Source organism: Lagenorhynchus albirostris, chromosome 6 (genome assembly GCF_949774975.1).
Source record: "Lagenorhynchus albirostris chromosome 6, mLagAlb1.1, whole genome shotgun sequence".
NCBI classification, from domain to species: domain Eukaryota; kingdom Metazoa; phylum Chordata; class Mammalia; order Artiodactyla; family Delphinidae; genus Lagenorhynchus; species Lagenorhynchus albirostris.
The window spans coordinates 85,499,486-85,515,824 of record NC_083100.1 but is presented as its reverse complement, the minus strand read 5'-3'; the positions used below and the strand labels follow the sequence as shown (position 1 = coordinate 85,515,824).

At 36.0% G+C, this 16,339-nt stretch overlaps 1 protein-coding gene across 3 annotated transcripts in view; it reads right to left on the bottom strand.

Moving 5' to 3' along the window:
- ZEB2 (zinc finger E-box binding homeobox 2) overlaps window positions 1-16,339 on the bottom strand; it is a 128,778-nt gene that overhangs the window by 22,992 nt on the left and 89,447 nt on the right. For 2 of the 3 annotated variants that reach the window (XM_060152953.1, XM_060152954.1), the window contains one exon: window positions 11,748-11,819. The exons of the other annotated variant lie outside the window; for it this stretch is intronic. In XM_060152953.1, coding sequence (XP_060008936.1) covers window positions 11,748-11,819 — 72 coding nt within the window. The remainder of the gene's footprint in view (window positions 1-11,747; window positions 11,820-16,339) is intronic. 3 annotated transcript variants of the gene reach the window in all.

The following is a 16,339-nucleotide window of genomic DNA, read 5'->3' as shown; positions in this document are numbered from 1 at the left end:
AAGACCACGCCTTTAAAACAAAAATTCCCGTTAGATAATATGTTTATCTTTCATATACCTGTGAAACCTAAAATTTTGGAATTGGTATATTACCAAAAAGACTCAGACTATTTTATTATATTTTAGAGAGGTTTATGAAGTATGGTACTTTTGTCCAGTAATTCAGTGCTCTTTCATATGCTTTCTGTAGAGACATACGACACCTAAGGATGCTCTAGGACAGTGGTTTTCAAAATGTGGTCCGCAGGCCAGCAGCATCGGTATTACCTGGGAACTTGTTCAAAATGCAAATTCTCGGGGTCCACCCTAAATGGATGGAATCAGCAATCTGTGTTTTAACAAGCCCTTTAGGGGATTCTGATACATGCCCAGTTAAAGAATCACTACTCTGGGAATTCAATTCTCTGTCTCCCCTGGCTAAATAAGGCATTCAGTAACGTGGTTTTGGGAAACAGCACAGAATTACTTCCATGTCAGGGAGCCTTTCTGATGATTTCAACCTGAGTTCATATCCTCCTTCTACAGAATATCATCTGCATATCTCAATTGTTGAATTTATCACATCACATTATAATCTTTCGTTTACATGCCCATGAGCTGATAGAGGCATGGAGGGTCTTATTCACCTTTGTTATCCCAGTGCCTAGGGCAGTGTCAGGCACACAGCTAATGCCCACTAATTGAATGATTAGACCAGGTTTAAAATTATTAGACTACTCATTTTGACTCAGCTACTTATGTTTTTTAATCTCAATATCTTCTTCTGTAAAATGAGCTAGTATATGCTTTCTAGGGAATCTTCGAAGTTTCAGAATTGCATCATTTCAATTAATTCTTTGCCCTAATCAATTTGCTTTTTTATTCACTGGCTAGGCCTAGAGAGTTTTATCTGTATTCTTTTCAATTAAAAACTCAAAGCAACACAGTTTTCTGATGGAGGACCCATATCCACAGATTAAGAAAAAATATTTCAGAGGTGCCTGGAAACCACAGACAATATCACAAGGAAAACAGTGCTTATTAAATATTTGCTGAATGAATGAAGGAGACACTCAAGAAGCTTGGGATATCAGTTATTTCTTGTGGGAACTCTTGCTGTGAAGTGGAGATAGCTGTTCCTAACTGCAAACAAAGCTCATAAAACCGCAGCATTCATTCGCCAGGAAGTAACAGGCTGTTCTCAGTGTACACTGATTATAGTCTGAAAATGACCCTCCTGTCTAACCTGCCAAGTGCTACTTCTGTCTTTCTCTCCTCAGAACGTATCTCTTTCTATACTTTCTTTTTAGAAACTCATTGTATGAAATTAACTAAAAAAATTTAAAATGATAATATGCATGACAGATCTGACTGGAGGACAAAACTTCCAACATATAAAAATGTGACTGATCTTATGCACAAGAAGAAAATGACGTGCTTTATAAGAGCAGGACTCTCTCCTTGTTAAGTATTTAGGTACTAACTGAATTATCTGATAAGCTGATCTTGCACAATTGATTAACACTATACATCCAACTCAACTCTTGCTGAGAAATACCTTATGATACAACTTGTATGGCTACTGTTACCCATAGAAGAAAGCTAGCTGTATTAAAAATTTTAACTTAAACTCCATATAAGAGCAATAAGAGGAATTGGAAGCTATAAACCAAGAAGACAACAAAGGTACAAAAACATTCTCACTCTTTTCTCCACTTTCTTCTATACTAATGATATGACACACAAAATTCATGCTTAAAGAGGCTTAACCGACTGCTAGCCTGCTAACCTTATCACTCTTGTTACCAATTTGGGGGACTTATACCTTGTATCACGGTGTTTCTGGCTCAAACAAGATTTTCAATCTAGGTCTAGATCTTTACCTGGGACTCAGTTGCTTCCAAGATACTGCCAAAGGATCCTGTACACTTGAACAGAATTGGTGTTTATATGTGGTATTTCAGGCGGGGAATCCCTGACCCCACCCCTTCCTATCCTGCTCTTACTCAGAGATTATCTTAACACCTTTTGTGAGGTAGAAGCAGGATTGCCTACACAATTTGCCAGGCTCAGTGCAAAATGGTGGCAGTAGAGCATCAAACCAAGGGCAAGGCCCTTCCAGTGCAGGCCCCTGTGTAACTGCAGGTCACACACCCAGGACCCTGGCCTTGGGTCTAGGATCATGAGGCAGGAGACCCAAGAACCTCCCCCTCCCATGGCAACTCACACAGCCCATGCTTTTTGTTTCCTTTGTTCACGCTTCCCAGTAAAATCTCATTAGAAGAAAGGGTAGGATGGGTGGAGTCCAAAATTTCTAGTCTAATGTCCTCACTTAACAGACGATACAACTAAGGTACAGTAAAGCTAATGATTCATAGAACATTACACAAATAATTTCTGGTAGGGCTGGATGGGGAATTCATGTATCCCGACTCTTAACCCGTTACTCTTTACACTATATCATAATGAGTCCATATGAGAGAAAGACAGAGAGAGAGACAACCCCATCTTTTTAGTTTTTCTTCTTGCCTAACTGATTGGGTATAATTTGAATAGGTCCTAGATGCTGCAATGATTGCTCTGACATTGTAAGTAGCTCTGAACAACAACATTATAACACTGTAAAATTAATAGGGAGAAAGGCAATGTAAATGCCAACTTCAATGTAAATAAAATATCATATTTTAAACTTTTTTTCTCTATTTTTCTTTTCATGTCCTTGCTCTTCTGAATGCCATGCACTTGTTTTATTTTTTGACTGAGTGACCCGCACCTAAGTCTACTGGGGTAAAATGGAAAACATCACGGAAGTTCTTCAAATGCTCCACTCACGATGCCTATTTAAAATTTCCATTTAATATTTAGGGATTGTATTTTTCTCAATCTGATATTTCCTAATTTTAATCATGTTGCAAAAGGCACTCAATTCAAAACTAACTTTATGAAACATCTTGCAAAGGAAGAATTTATATTAATTACTATGGTTTTAGTAAATAAAAAAAATGTCTTAAGCTTAAGTTACGACTAGAGACCAAGAAACACTTTATTCACGGTTCATTTTGCTTTCCCATTTCACATATTACTTGTTTATCCCCCCACATGCTTAATGATGTCCTCCTACATGAGTTCCAGTTCTTCAGATTAAATGAAACTGTGTCATCTCTTGATAATATTCCATCCCTCACAGACCCTTCCAGCAGAGCCATTCCCACCTTCATCTGTCTTAACACGCAGAGCGACACACAGATGGGTCAACAAACTCCTTCATTCATACCCCCATTTCAAACCAGAGTGCCTATTTTATTCATTTGTTCATCATTTCTTCGTTTATTCATTTATGCTTTGTTTCAACAAGCAACTTGCTTATCAACCATCGAGGCCGTATAAACACTGCACCTACCAAGGGGAAACATGGGGAAGAGCAAACTTAACCTGGACCCTCAAAAAGCCTTCAATCTGTAATTTTTTGAAATCTATGTCATCCATTTTCACCATCATGTCTTAGGACACAACCTATACAGCTCAAGTAAAATGACACTTATCCCATGCATATGTTCACCCCAGGCTGTCATTATTGTCATTCTGGGAAATTTCATTACTCAAAAGATAGTCCGTGCAGAATCCTGGCTGTGTGGTGCTCTAATCTTCTTTAGTCCAACAACAGGGATGGCCAGCCACCCCTTGGTATGGCTAACCCTGGGACAATGCCATCTTTCTGAGTGAAACTTGGAACTTTCACTCTCTGACTTCAACCTATCGCCCCACCCCATCATTCAGTTCCTCATCCCCTGAAACAGGTACTTCTTTGTGATAATCAGGCCCTGACAAGTCCCTCAGGCCATTTCACCCATTCTGATTTTGCTTGCCTCAGTTCACCTTGAAGCTGGAAATCACTTCCATCCCCGCCCCTTGTTCTTGTGTCATTCTGGCCTTGCCAAACTAAAATCCAGCCCAATTTCTCTGTTCCTAGAATATAAAAAATGTTTAAAGAAATGTAAATAATTGTATAGCCTTGTTTCTGTCTATGTTATCAAAATAGGATATTCTTTCATGATGATAATTGAATCTCCATACATTGTCCACAGCAATTACTCTAAATTTCCATTCCTGAAGATTCCAACCCTATTCCCATTCCCATACTGTCAACTGATGATATCTTTTCCTACTTACTTCAAAGAGTGCAACTTAAATGATGTGAATTCCATCAACTACCTAAAATTCAACAGAAATTTCTCTACAAGTCTCCCTTCTTCTTTTGATCTTATTGCTAAAAAAGATGTGTCTCTGCCCACAGCCAAGGCTACCATCCAAAGCTATTCCCTCACAACTCTTCCGATAACCTACTCCATCTTTCGCCTCGTCTCCTTTTACATTTTCAGCCATTTTCGCTGTCTCTCTTTTTGCACAGAGGCATGTTCAACAAGACTTTGTCCTGGAGAAAACCTTCTCTGAAACGTGCAGTCTCTTAAGTCACCTCCCTAATTTCATGTCTCTAATGTTTGACACTACTCTCTGTCAGAAACCCTCTGCAATACTGAAAACTTCTCAGTTGAACCTACATAGCTTTCTGTATTTCAAATAAAACATCTTAATCCATGTATTATTATAATCATTACTGATAATAATAATAATAGCTAGCAACAATTGAACATGTATTATGCCTAAAATTGTGCTAAACATTATACACACATTTCTTATTCATCTTCCATTGGTTTTTTTACCCAATTGAATGTAAGTCATTAATGACAGTGAGTGTTCACTATATCTTTCACGATGCCTAAAAAAATGCCTTGTACTTAGTAGGGTCTCCCAGATTGACTATGGATCTGAATAGCTAATGAAGCTATAATTTTAACTTTTGCCTTCATGTCATTGTGATTTTTGTCTTTCCTAATGGCATCATAAGACTTTGAATTCCTTAAGGATAGGACTATATCTTCTATTTCCTCTGTTTCTTGAACCTCAGTTCCAATTCAGCACACAACAAATACTATGAAAAGAACAAATGGAAATAGTTGAGTGGGTGTTAACAAGTGACAAATATTATTTGTTTATTTGATTGTTATACAGGACAGAAGGAAAAAAGGATATGATTTCTGATGCTACTCAGTGAACAAGTGAAGGAAAAATCTTTGAGAGCTTTCAACATCCTTATACACAAACATTATAAATACTACTAAATCCTCTTCTACATTTAAAAAAAAAGGTGCTAGATAAAGATGAAGAGAGATAGAAAACTAAGCTATTCTTTCTTAATCTTTCTATTTTAACTTCAAATGCAACCTCAGAGCAGTGAAAAGAAATGTGTCCTACAACTTGTCTGGGTAGTTTTCCAAGACGTCAAAGGAATTTAATTGGCCAAGGTTCTCAGAATCGACTGGTTAGTCCTTCCATTACAAATGTGTTAAATATTGTATTTTGGTATTCTAGAGAATTAATTAATTAATGAGGAGCCAGTACAAAGCCTGTACAAAGGGAGGAAATAGTTCAGAATGCATTTATTTCTTAATGAATAGAAATGGGTAAGCTTACTTGGAGATGCAAACAAACCAGAAAAATAAGCAAGAGAGGGTGAGAATCTAGTATATGTTAGGCATTGTACTTGGTCCTTTAAAAATGATATACCATTTCATCGCTACAGTCAGACTCTGTAAACAGGGAATCGTTATTTCCACTTTACCAATGTAGAATGAAGGCTTATTCTATACTCAAGTTCATGTAACTAGTAACTGGTAGAGACAAAATTCAAATGTAGTTTATCTGACTCCAGAATCTAGAGCATCCCAAAACAACTTTTGCCTTTTTATCTGTAAAAGCGTTTATATATTATCCTAAAATATTGGAAGCATGTTTAACGACTGTTAGTTACAGTCAGTACAGTTAGTTCTTGGACAATAATTTTCTTGTGTTATATAAGATTAAGAACCGAGACCTCAACTGGCCTTACCCAGTTCCTAGATGTAAGGTGTTTTCCTCTTCCCAGCAAAGGAAGCAAAGATGCAGGTGGTTATTAATAGCCCTTTAAAACAAGAGTGCTAGATTGTTTAAGTAAAGGTAACTCTCACACAGTCAAAGAGGAAAACATCAGGGGCTTATTTAGGTCTTGATATGCACGTGGAAACACATTAATGCTAATGATCACCGTGCACCTAAGTTAGATCCTTGTTACTACTAGCATGTTGGCAAACTCATGTTTATAATGCTCCCAAGTTTTTCCATTTCTCTAATCTTCTTAGAAAATACCTTTTAAAACACTCTTAAAAATTCTACATAATAGGGGCTTCCCTGGTGGCGCAGTGGTTGAGAGTCCGCCTGCCGACGCAGGGGACACGGGTTCGTGCCCCGGTCTGGGGAGATCCCACATGCCGCAGAGTGGCTGGGCCCGTGAGCCATGGCCACTGAGCCTGCGCGTCCGGAGCCTGTGCTCCGCAACGGGAGAGACCGCAACAGGGAGAGGTCCGTGTACCGCAAAAAAAAAAAAAAAAAAAAAAAATTCTACATAATAATTTCATTCTGATTTTGAACCAGATTAATATCTGGAAGATGTAAAGTTCTTTGTGAAAAGGTGTTCTTTACGTGTTAAAGCATACATTTAAAATTTTTAAAACATTAAAACCAATATAGAAACATTAAATGCAATGTAGAAAGTTATTACTATAAATCAGGGCTTTCACTGCTTTAAATGCTGTAGATCAATTTTGCTATGCTGCTAATCTAACTTTGCTGTAAAAAAGTAATGATAGTCTGTTTTTCTTTGCCTTTAACAAGTAGATTTCAGAGACTTAAAGCCTGGTTTCACTCTCTGAAGATACTGGACTTAATCCCCTTCACAGGGAACGTTTTCACCTATTGTGACTTCCTTTCTCAGAGTCCATTTCTTCTCCACCTACTATTCGTTCATTCATTCATTTGCTCATTCATTCATTCATTTTACCAGTCATAATGCATACCATGTGTGTTCACTGCTGTACTAGGCACTTTGAGGCAAACAGGGACTAGCCCTTTTATTAAAGCAAATATTTTGGGGGCACATACTAAGGTCATACTAATTTACCCCTATTTCATAGCTCAAGAAACTGCTTGTCTCCATGAAATTAACTAGGTGAAATATGTGCAAACAACATAAAGAGGAACAATTCAACATGCTAAAATTAGTGGTGTGCACCTGAGGGCTGTGGGATTTCAGACAAGGAAGAGATATATGTGGTTTGGGGGTGTTCAAGGATGGCCACATTAAGGAAATGGGAGGTGAGCTAGCCTTGAAGAACAGAAAGGTGGGTAGAATTTGGATAATTGGAGGAATGGGAGTGAGAGATTAGGGTCTCAAGGGATAGCATGGGCAGAGATTCAGAGGTTGGTATAAATGTGATTCTTTTTTGATATTACCAAGGGATTTGGTCTGACAAGAATGCAACACTGTTGGTATGAAATGGATGGCACTTAATACCTGTCTGAAGAATGTGGATTTTGTCTTATAGGTATTGAGGGACAGTTAAAGATTCTAAGAAGGGAATTTGGACCATGAGAAAAGGGTTATAGGATGAATGTGGACAGACTAAACAGAGGAGGACATGAAGGCTAGAGACCAGTCAAATGTAACTGAGTCTTCCTCATTTGGGGGATTGGAATAATGGGAGATGAAAATGTCTGATTGATTATTTCAGGTCCGCTGTCAAAAGTATGTCAACCCAGAAATGGGAAAGGAAAGTTCAAGTGCTGTTTGTCTCTCATTTCTACAAAAACTCTTTCTGACTCAGGACCATTCTAGGGTCTGTGGTGAGAAAGTGACCAAAATCCCATATCATTCCTGCCCTCAAATAGTTTACAATCTAGTGGAGAGAAACATACCTGCAGGTGACTATAATATGAGAGAGAATGACCCTCAAAAGAATGAGTGGTTAATCTTGAGTGGGAGACTGTCAGATGGCTTCCTGGTAGAGATGGCCTTTAGGAAGGTGTATGATGCTGTCAGGCTAAGAAAGAATGAGTGGTTTCTACAGATTTTAACTCAGCAGAATATACTAGGAAGGAGATACTTTTAGATTCTAAAAGACTACTCTATTCATTGATATGAACTTGGTTAAATTCTACTATGTAATAGATTTGTAGACTTGTGTAGGAAATTTAGAGGTCTTTTCCTTACTTTCAGTTAGGAATGAAATTTGTGTGTTGAATATCCAGAAATAATAGAGACATTTTGACTTCCCCTGACAACTCATTCCAGTTAATAACAACCCTTTTTATCAGAAAATATGCTTAACCTGTTTAAAATTTATCTATTCCAATGTGTTTGTTCTGCTTTGATTAAACAAGAAAAATGTATCTGATATTAAAGAATTCCATATTCATTCACTAATAAAAACATATTTGTTGAGACCCTATTAATTTTAAGGCACTCTCAGAGACAATGTGGTAGCCTAAAACCAATCTGTGTTCTCAGAGTTTGCAGTCTAATTTGGAAAAGACAATATATTAAGTTACAACACACTATAGCATCTACAGCAAGGTCAGCTGATTTGTTCTATAAGAGTTCATTGGAGGAAGGTATCACTATAGGTTGGGATGGCTGGAGAGGAAGGTCAAGCCAATAGCTTGACCTTGATCAGTAGGACCTATGTGGGGAGAAAAGATACTCCATTAATAAGCAACTTCAACCATTAAAGATGTCTTATTTCAATTCCACATGTTTTTAGCATCCAAAAAGATGCTAGGGATAAGAAGCAGTAAACTTATGGTTGGGAAGAAATATGTGTTATTCTCTAAAAGGCCAGAGCTCTAAGCTGAGGGTCACCAGTAAATTCCTAATTACCAAGTCCAATGTATTTGCTCAGCATTCTTTCAGTCGTAGTTATTTGAATCTTTTGATTCAATTGACCATTGTCTACTTTTGAAACTTTCTTTGTCTCCTGGATATTTAATTTTTTTCTCTCTTAATCTTTTTTCTTTTAATGAATTTGATTTTTCTCCTTACTCACCAGAAGCCCTGGCCTCAGCTTTCTACGTGTTTCAGTATATTTATTGTAAATGTCTTAGTCCCATGATGTTAAATACCATCTGACTATATTTGCATGACTCTCAAATCTTTATCTCTAGCCCTGACTTCCTGGGTTTCAATTCCTCATTTCCAATGAACATTCATATACATATATATGTGTGTGTGTATATATATATATATATATATATACATTTATATAATTTTATATGAAAATACTTGTCTAAAGACAAGCTCAAGGTCTTCTCAAAATTGGATCCTTTTTCTGTTTATCTAGAAATAGCAAGTATTTGCCATGTTCTAAACATGCAGATGTGTAATCCTGAAGCCATTTTGATTCCATCACCCAGAGAATCAATTGGTTGTTAAGAAGTCATGTTACTAATTTCACCACTGTCACCACCCGAGGACAGGCTTTTTGTCACGTCACACCTGAATAACTACAATGACTTCCATTTGGTCTCTCAAAGTCTAGTTTTTCTTCACAGAAATCACGGTAGTATAACATGCCCCAAACTCTTTGGTTTGTTGCTTTACATTCTCCACTTACATTTAACTTACATGTCCAGCTTCATTTCCCATGAATCGCCTCCTAGGACCCCCTGATTCAGCCAAGTCCTTTTACTTGCTATCCTCTGAATAGATATTACAATTTCTTTCCATGGCTTACACACTCCTGTTCTGCTAGAAGGACCTTCCTCACTCCTTCACGACTACTGAAAAGGAACTTAGTTCAAATTTCACCTCCTTCATGAAGCCTTTTCTGAATATTCACCCCATAGGATCGCTCATATTTCTGTAATTTGAAATAATTATAGTTCCTACTATTTGTTGCATATTTATCACATATTTTCACTTATTGCTTATTATTTTTTCTTGTGTGTTGGTCTCATCTTCCAAATTAAATAATAGCCATGTCTAAGATTTCCTGGCCCATCTTCCAGAACATGTGCACACGAAAGTGAATAGACAGAAGACACTCAATGAATACTTATTGATCTATTTATTGACTGAATACATATGAACTATAAGGAATAGTAAATAGTATGGGAAAAGGTGAATCTTAAGGCTATGTGAAGGAACATTCGAAATTGATTTTTAAATCTTCTGAATAGGAACCATTTTTATTAACCCCACTTTAGACCTTAAGTGTATAAAACAGCTAGTAAATTGTCACTTTGTGGAATAGCGACACTTTAAATGCCTATAAAGTTAATGAAATTAGAGTTTATTTATGCTTGAGGTTGAAATTTAACAATTGTCTTTAAAAGGAACATGAAGCCATTTTTGATCCTATGAGTTGGGACATTACAGAAAGTATCTAATTTGTGGTATCTCTTTATTATTGTGTTTTTATAAGAAGTTATTTTATCTTGTTTCTATTTTACACAGTGACGGTACCCCTACAACATAGAATATTAAAACTAGAAATATTTTTAACAAGCAACTAGTGCAATCTATTCATTTTTCAGATGTGGAAACTGAGTGCCAAGAAGGGCAATTGACTTGCCCAAGGTTGCAATCTAGTTATTGCCAGAGCTGTGGCTAAAAATCAGGATTATAGGTTCCTAATTCTATACCTTTTCCATAATCCCATATTGTACAGTTTCATTTTTGTACCTTAAATTGACATTATTCAAATGAAGGAAAATTTACAATAGTTTTCTATTATTTCTCTTATTTTATATCCAAGAATGTAAATTAGTGCGTGGTAAGTTATTAATAAGAGCATTCTAAATAGAAACACAGCATGAACAGTCTATTGTGATGTGTTTCGACATAAGGGAGATATGAATATCATCTTAATTATTTACATTTCTAAAACTTCATAAAGCTGTGACTTGTTTTCATTGGTGAGTTGAGTGGAAATAGTTATGTGATTTTTTTTTTTTTTTTGGCTTTTGCTTTAGAAGTTAACCTTATACTGGGCACTATGGTAATATTTTTGATGGTGGTATGAAGGATTGTTTGAAACACCAAAAATACTTAGCCTTATCCAGGAAAAGAGAGATAAACATAGTGAGTCAGTGTAAATTTGCACTAGTGACGTGAGAGGGTGTGAGAGGAGATGCTGTTCAGTTTTTGGAAAAGAACATGGAAGGTCACAATTGTCCTGAAACTCCATTCTACAGCAGTAGCAGAATAAAACAAAGCACCGCTTACTACCTTCCTACTACAATTTTTTAGCTTCATTGAAAAGAAGTGAAATTGTCTATTCTTTATGCAACTTTTGCCTGGAAAATATTATTTAGAGGAACTAGAAGGTACTGAGAAATAAAATGAAGATAGGATGAAAAGGAACTCAGATGGTCAGTTTTTATGAGGAACATTCACAGAATTTTGGTTTGTTGTTCTGAAGAAACATTTTACAATCTAAATTACACCATATCGTTTGAATCTCAATGACTAATATCAAGGGGTGACTGGAAGAGGCATATTATATTACAATTTTCAAATTATATTTATGTAGTCTTTTAAAATAAAAATTACTACCAGAAATTTGCCCAACTCAGGCTTTGAAAAGATATTTTTAAAAATCCAGTTCAGTTTTCTTAACTTTCACAGGCAAATTAGGGTTTAAGAATAAAAGATATATTTGCTGAATAAAATACCAAAACAGAGAATTCTGATTTGAAACAAAACAAGAGAATTGTGAAGTCTGACTTAATTGTTAAATCACAGACATACAAATGGATGGGTAAGTGTTTCTGTCCCTGACTCACTAAATCCACATGACGCAGGACAAACATGACCTTGGCGTGGTAAACTTACTTACCTGTACCATTGTTAACTGTGGTCTGGATCGTGGCTTCCGGCCCCATAGTGTCATAGTCTTCCTTCATTTCTTCTGTGGGGGAAGATTATCTTTAGCATTTGAAAATTGTAGAAAGGCTTACTATACTAAGCATGCCTACCACAGGAACAAGGAAGATTCTTTTAAAGGAAACAGAGAAAAGGCTTGTTGTAAACCTCTAAACAATAGCTTTGTTCAGGCAACTGAATGAATCCAATAGTGCTAGCTGCACAAGAACTTATTTACTTTAAGCATTACTGCAAGCTGTGAAAAACAGAGGTGCTTATTTGGGGCAAACGAAAGGCTTTTCTTCTAGTGGCAGTTCTAGTGACAAACAGGGGGAAAGATACTATTTTTTCAATAAGAGTCAAAAGCAACTAAGTATTTGTACTGACGAAGAGGCACACTGGCTGCTATGCCTCTGGTAACACTGGATTATCAGAGACAAGTCAGAATTTCTTATTTTATTTTCATGCTTTTTTTCCCTCCTTGGAGTAGCTATGATGGTGCTAATCTATGCAAGCGAAATTTTAAAGAACCTAATTCTACATACCAAAACTTGAAATGCCCAGTTTATAAAACAAGCGTCCCAGAGGTACTGAAAACACCTGTTTCACTGTTTTATATAAACTTCTAAAACGTATTTTCCTTATTCCTTTCCCTACCACTCCATAAATATCTTTCTTCCTTACTGTTAATTCCCCAGTAGGGGAATCATAGTCATTTTCTGAGGAAAAACATAGCTATAATAACAGCTCGATGTTCTGATGAAGATGAAAATATGTAACACTGAAGTTGAAGATCTATAGATGATAAAAGGTCATCTTCTAAAATTGTAATATTTTATAATGGGAAGAGTCTGGAAAGTAGGAGAACTCTCAAATTTTCTGCCTACCAAATTGTAGAATATGTGAAGTCAGAGAAGGACAGCTGACAGTTAAAAATCCTTCAAGAAAGTAAATTAAACATGGACTTTTAAATTTTTTATTTTTACAATAACAATACTAATGAGAACCAAACATGATCCAGGATGAATATCTCTCTGTGATAATCATTTTGTTTAAAACAAGAGAAACTTTATAAATAGGACTCTGTGAATTCCCAAATTTATCCTGACCATTTTTGCTTATCACATTCTAGTCATAATTATTTGGTAGAAAAACAGATTCTAGCAAATGTTACAACAAAATTAAAATATATGTTTTTCAAGTAGTATCCTGCAGCATATCTGTTTATGGCATCAGAACTGAAAAATTATGAGCCTCTTAAGGTAAAGTACACAGATATAAATAGATGCTAATTTAATGCCACTGGGCATAATACTAGTCAGATAATTTGAATGATATTTGTTTAAATTCTACGACCACTTTAAATTCATTCTTGGCCCTGGACTTCTCCCTTATTTAAGGAATATTTTCACTGGGACATTTTGCATAAAACATTTAGGAGTTCAATATACAGCAATACTTTATTGTCAATTATAATAACTGATTGGTTAAAAGGCTCCCTCATCTGATATTTTTATTAGTCTCTGCAAGGAATTAAATTAAGGTATTTCTGAGAAGTTCAGTACTAGATATAAATATAACTTTTGTGTCTTTCTTCCTCGCTCCTCTCATGTGATTTCTGGTAGCCAAGAGTCAGAAGAATCATAAGTTTTCCATCTGAGAGATCAAGTCACTGAGGGGAAAACAGTTAACAGCATTTTTTTTTTTTTTTTTTGCATAATAGTGGTAATGTTCAAGATTTCTGCTGCACTTCCTTCCTCATTGTCATTTTCTTATGAAAACGTAAAGAGAAGTTACAGAAGGTAGTTGCTTCCCAAATTATTAAATGCTGCGTATTCACATGTGTAGTTGGCACTTAGTAATACTTTAGCTATAACCCTCTTTTACCAAAGATTGTGCAACTGAGATGGTGTCACTTTCACCCAGAATGTACTTTGCTTCAATTTACTGAGCATCGAGCTTTTTCTTTTTTGAACATCAAGCTCAGGTATGTATTTTAAATACTATGCCTATGCCTATTTAATTAAGTTTCACATGAATCCGTATTCAGAAGGACATCATAACGTGGGTTAGGAGTATCCCCCCTGAACTAAAGGCAATCCTGGCTGTCTTTCTGCCTCATGCCTAACCTTAAACATTTTTTTCCCAAGACACCTCTGACTCAGCATACTGTGTCTAAAACCACATAGTATATTTGTTTTTAAAACACTTGTAAAAGTTTGCGTTTTCCAGTCACCCTTGGGATGAAGGTTTATAAAAATAAAGAGCACTTTCTTCCTCGAGATGAAGAATCCTTGAATAAGCAGAAAGAGGCCAAGATGCAGGTGATTTATTTAAGTCTGTGTCAATGATAATGATGTCATGGTTTCCAGCACACTGTGTCCACCCCATTGTGGGACGAAAGAATGTCAAGGACAATTCTAAACACAAAACTTTGATTGTGCTGGAACCGGAAAGGCACAGTAAGAACTCCACTGCGCTCTTCAGTGGAAAACCTGCATCCTGCAGACAAACTACAGAAAGCATGGGAGAGAGAGCAAAAGAGAGGGGGCTTATCTCAGAGTAAAGCTATGTGCTGAGGTATGATGGTAGACAGCCAGGCACCAGGGATAAAACACTACTAAATAAAACAGCACCAGAATTAGAATTATTGTCTATATTGTGTGTTTTGAACAATAAATAAGAAAAATATTTTATCAGAAGAAAAATGTGTTATCTAAGAGTCAGGATAAACAATGAGGAGCTTTTTAAGACCAATTTCTTTTCATTAGACATCAAGGCACCACATCAGAGCACTTTTGGAACAATAAAAAAAAAGAACAATAAATCATTACTAATCATTAGAACCAGACAGGTAATAGCTGGGTAACTTTCTTGGTCCAGATAGCCAAATGAGATTAGGGATTTACATTTTATTTAATTATTGTGACTCCAGAATGCTAGTTTATTTACCATAAAGGTAAGAGCGAAGAACAGCCTGTTCATTTGTATCACAGGCACCATTAACTACAGGTGATAACAGGGTCTGTAATGCATTCGTATGGATTATTGTATATTAAAACATTTGGAATTATGATCCATGACCAACACAAAAAGCTGCCATGATCACAGACTACTACAGCTTGACATGGCTCTTTTGGCCCTTTTTCAACTACTGATCTTAATTTTTTTAAATTAAACTTTTTTTTTTTTCCAGAAGTTTGGAGCTGTACATTTGTTATATCGTTCATAATTATTCCTTTAAGGGTGGAAATTCTAGTAATTGATCCTTACCCTTGATTTCTAGATATTAAAATTTAAAGCATCAGAACATTCATTCTTATAGCCCTGCATATCTAGTTCATTAACAAATATGAATAGCTAACACCAGCTCATTTAAATAGTATGTCTTACATGAGTTCTCGCCACACTCTGTTTCTGTCACACTGCTCCTAAGAATCATTGGCTCTTATTATACATGTAAATGGCTATCATAAAAATAAAAATTTCATTTAAGATTGTTAATGACTTCTGCAGCAGTCAGACTTCCTTTAATGATCATCCTCTGCCCCTAATTAAACGTATTTATCTTTCAAGCATCTTTGGCCGAGTTCTCCCTCATAGTTGAAAATCTAAAACCTTAAGTCTTAATGGATATAACGATACATGTTTATGTGTGGGACTGCTGAGATTCAAGAAACCTTCACCGAAAGCAAAATTGGAAACAGAAAGAGTACAAAACTTGGCACAGTATGTTAGGAAAACGAAAAACAAATACACTACACCCAAACTGCCATCAGTCTTTTTTTTTCTTTTTTTCACATTTAATGTTCTTTAGTAGTGGAAGTACTTTTATTATCCTGCTTCCAGTACACCAAACAATTACTCTGCCTATGTTCGATGTTTTACAGTCTGTGACATCACAATAGCATACAGGTAGACGCGTACTTGTTTCCTTCCCACCCATTTCACCTATTTATAAAAATGCTATTGTTATATATATCGTGAGGAAAAAACACATAAGGTGGAGTAAATCATGATAGCGCTCACTGGGTCTTGGAACAGAGATTAAGGAGACATGAAGGTTTGAATTAGAAGGGTCATTAAAAAAAATTTTACAGGCCACCTTACCAAGTAGAGATTAGCCGAGGGAGTTTAGGGGGACATGATTAATTCTCCTTTAGTTTGTTAATCATTTCCTACCTTGGTGATGTTTCATCCTAAGTGAATTTTAGACCATGACATTTCCATTTTCACAGTGGCATCTGAAGTTTTAGTTTGAATATAATTCACCTTATTTTTATTAGAGTTGGCCTTGGACCATTTCTACTTCCCCAGAGATTCCCACCAAACAGCAAGAATCATTATCAAGTATTTAGCTGTTAAATAATAAGAAAGCAAGCTACCTGACCAGGTAGAAGTGTGAAATCACATTCACACTTAACAAAAGGGAATGATTAGATGGTTGAATTACAATAGGAGGTGTCAGACAGACACTGAAACTACTGCTGAACTGACAGTTATTTGGTTTGTATCACTACACAAAACTTTCAAATACATATTAGTTGTGAGCTTTTATGTTTGCTT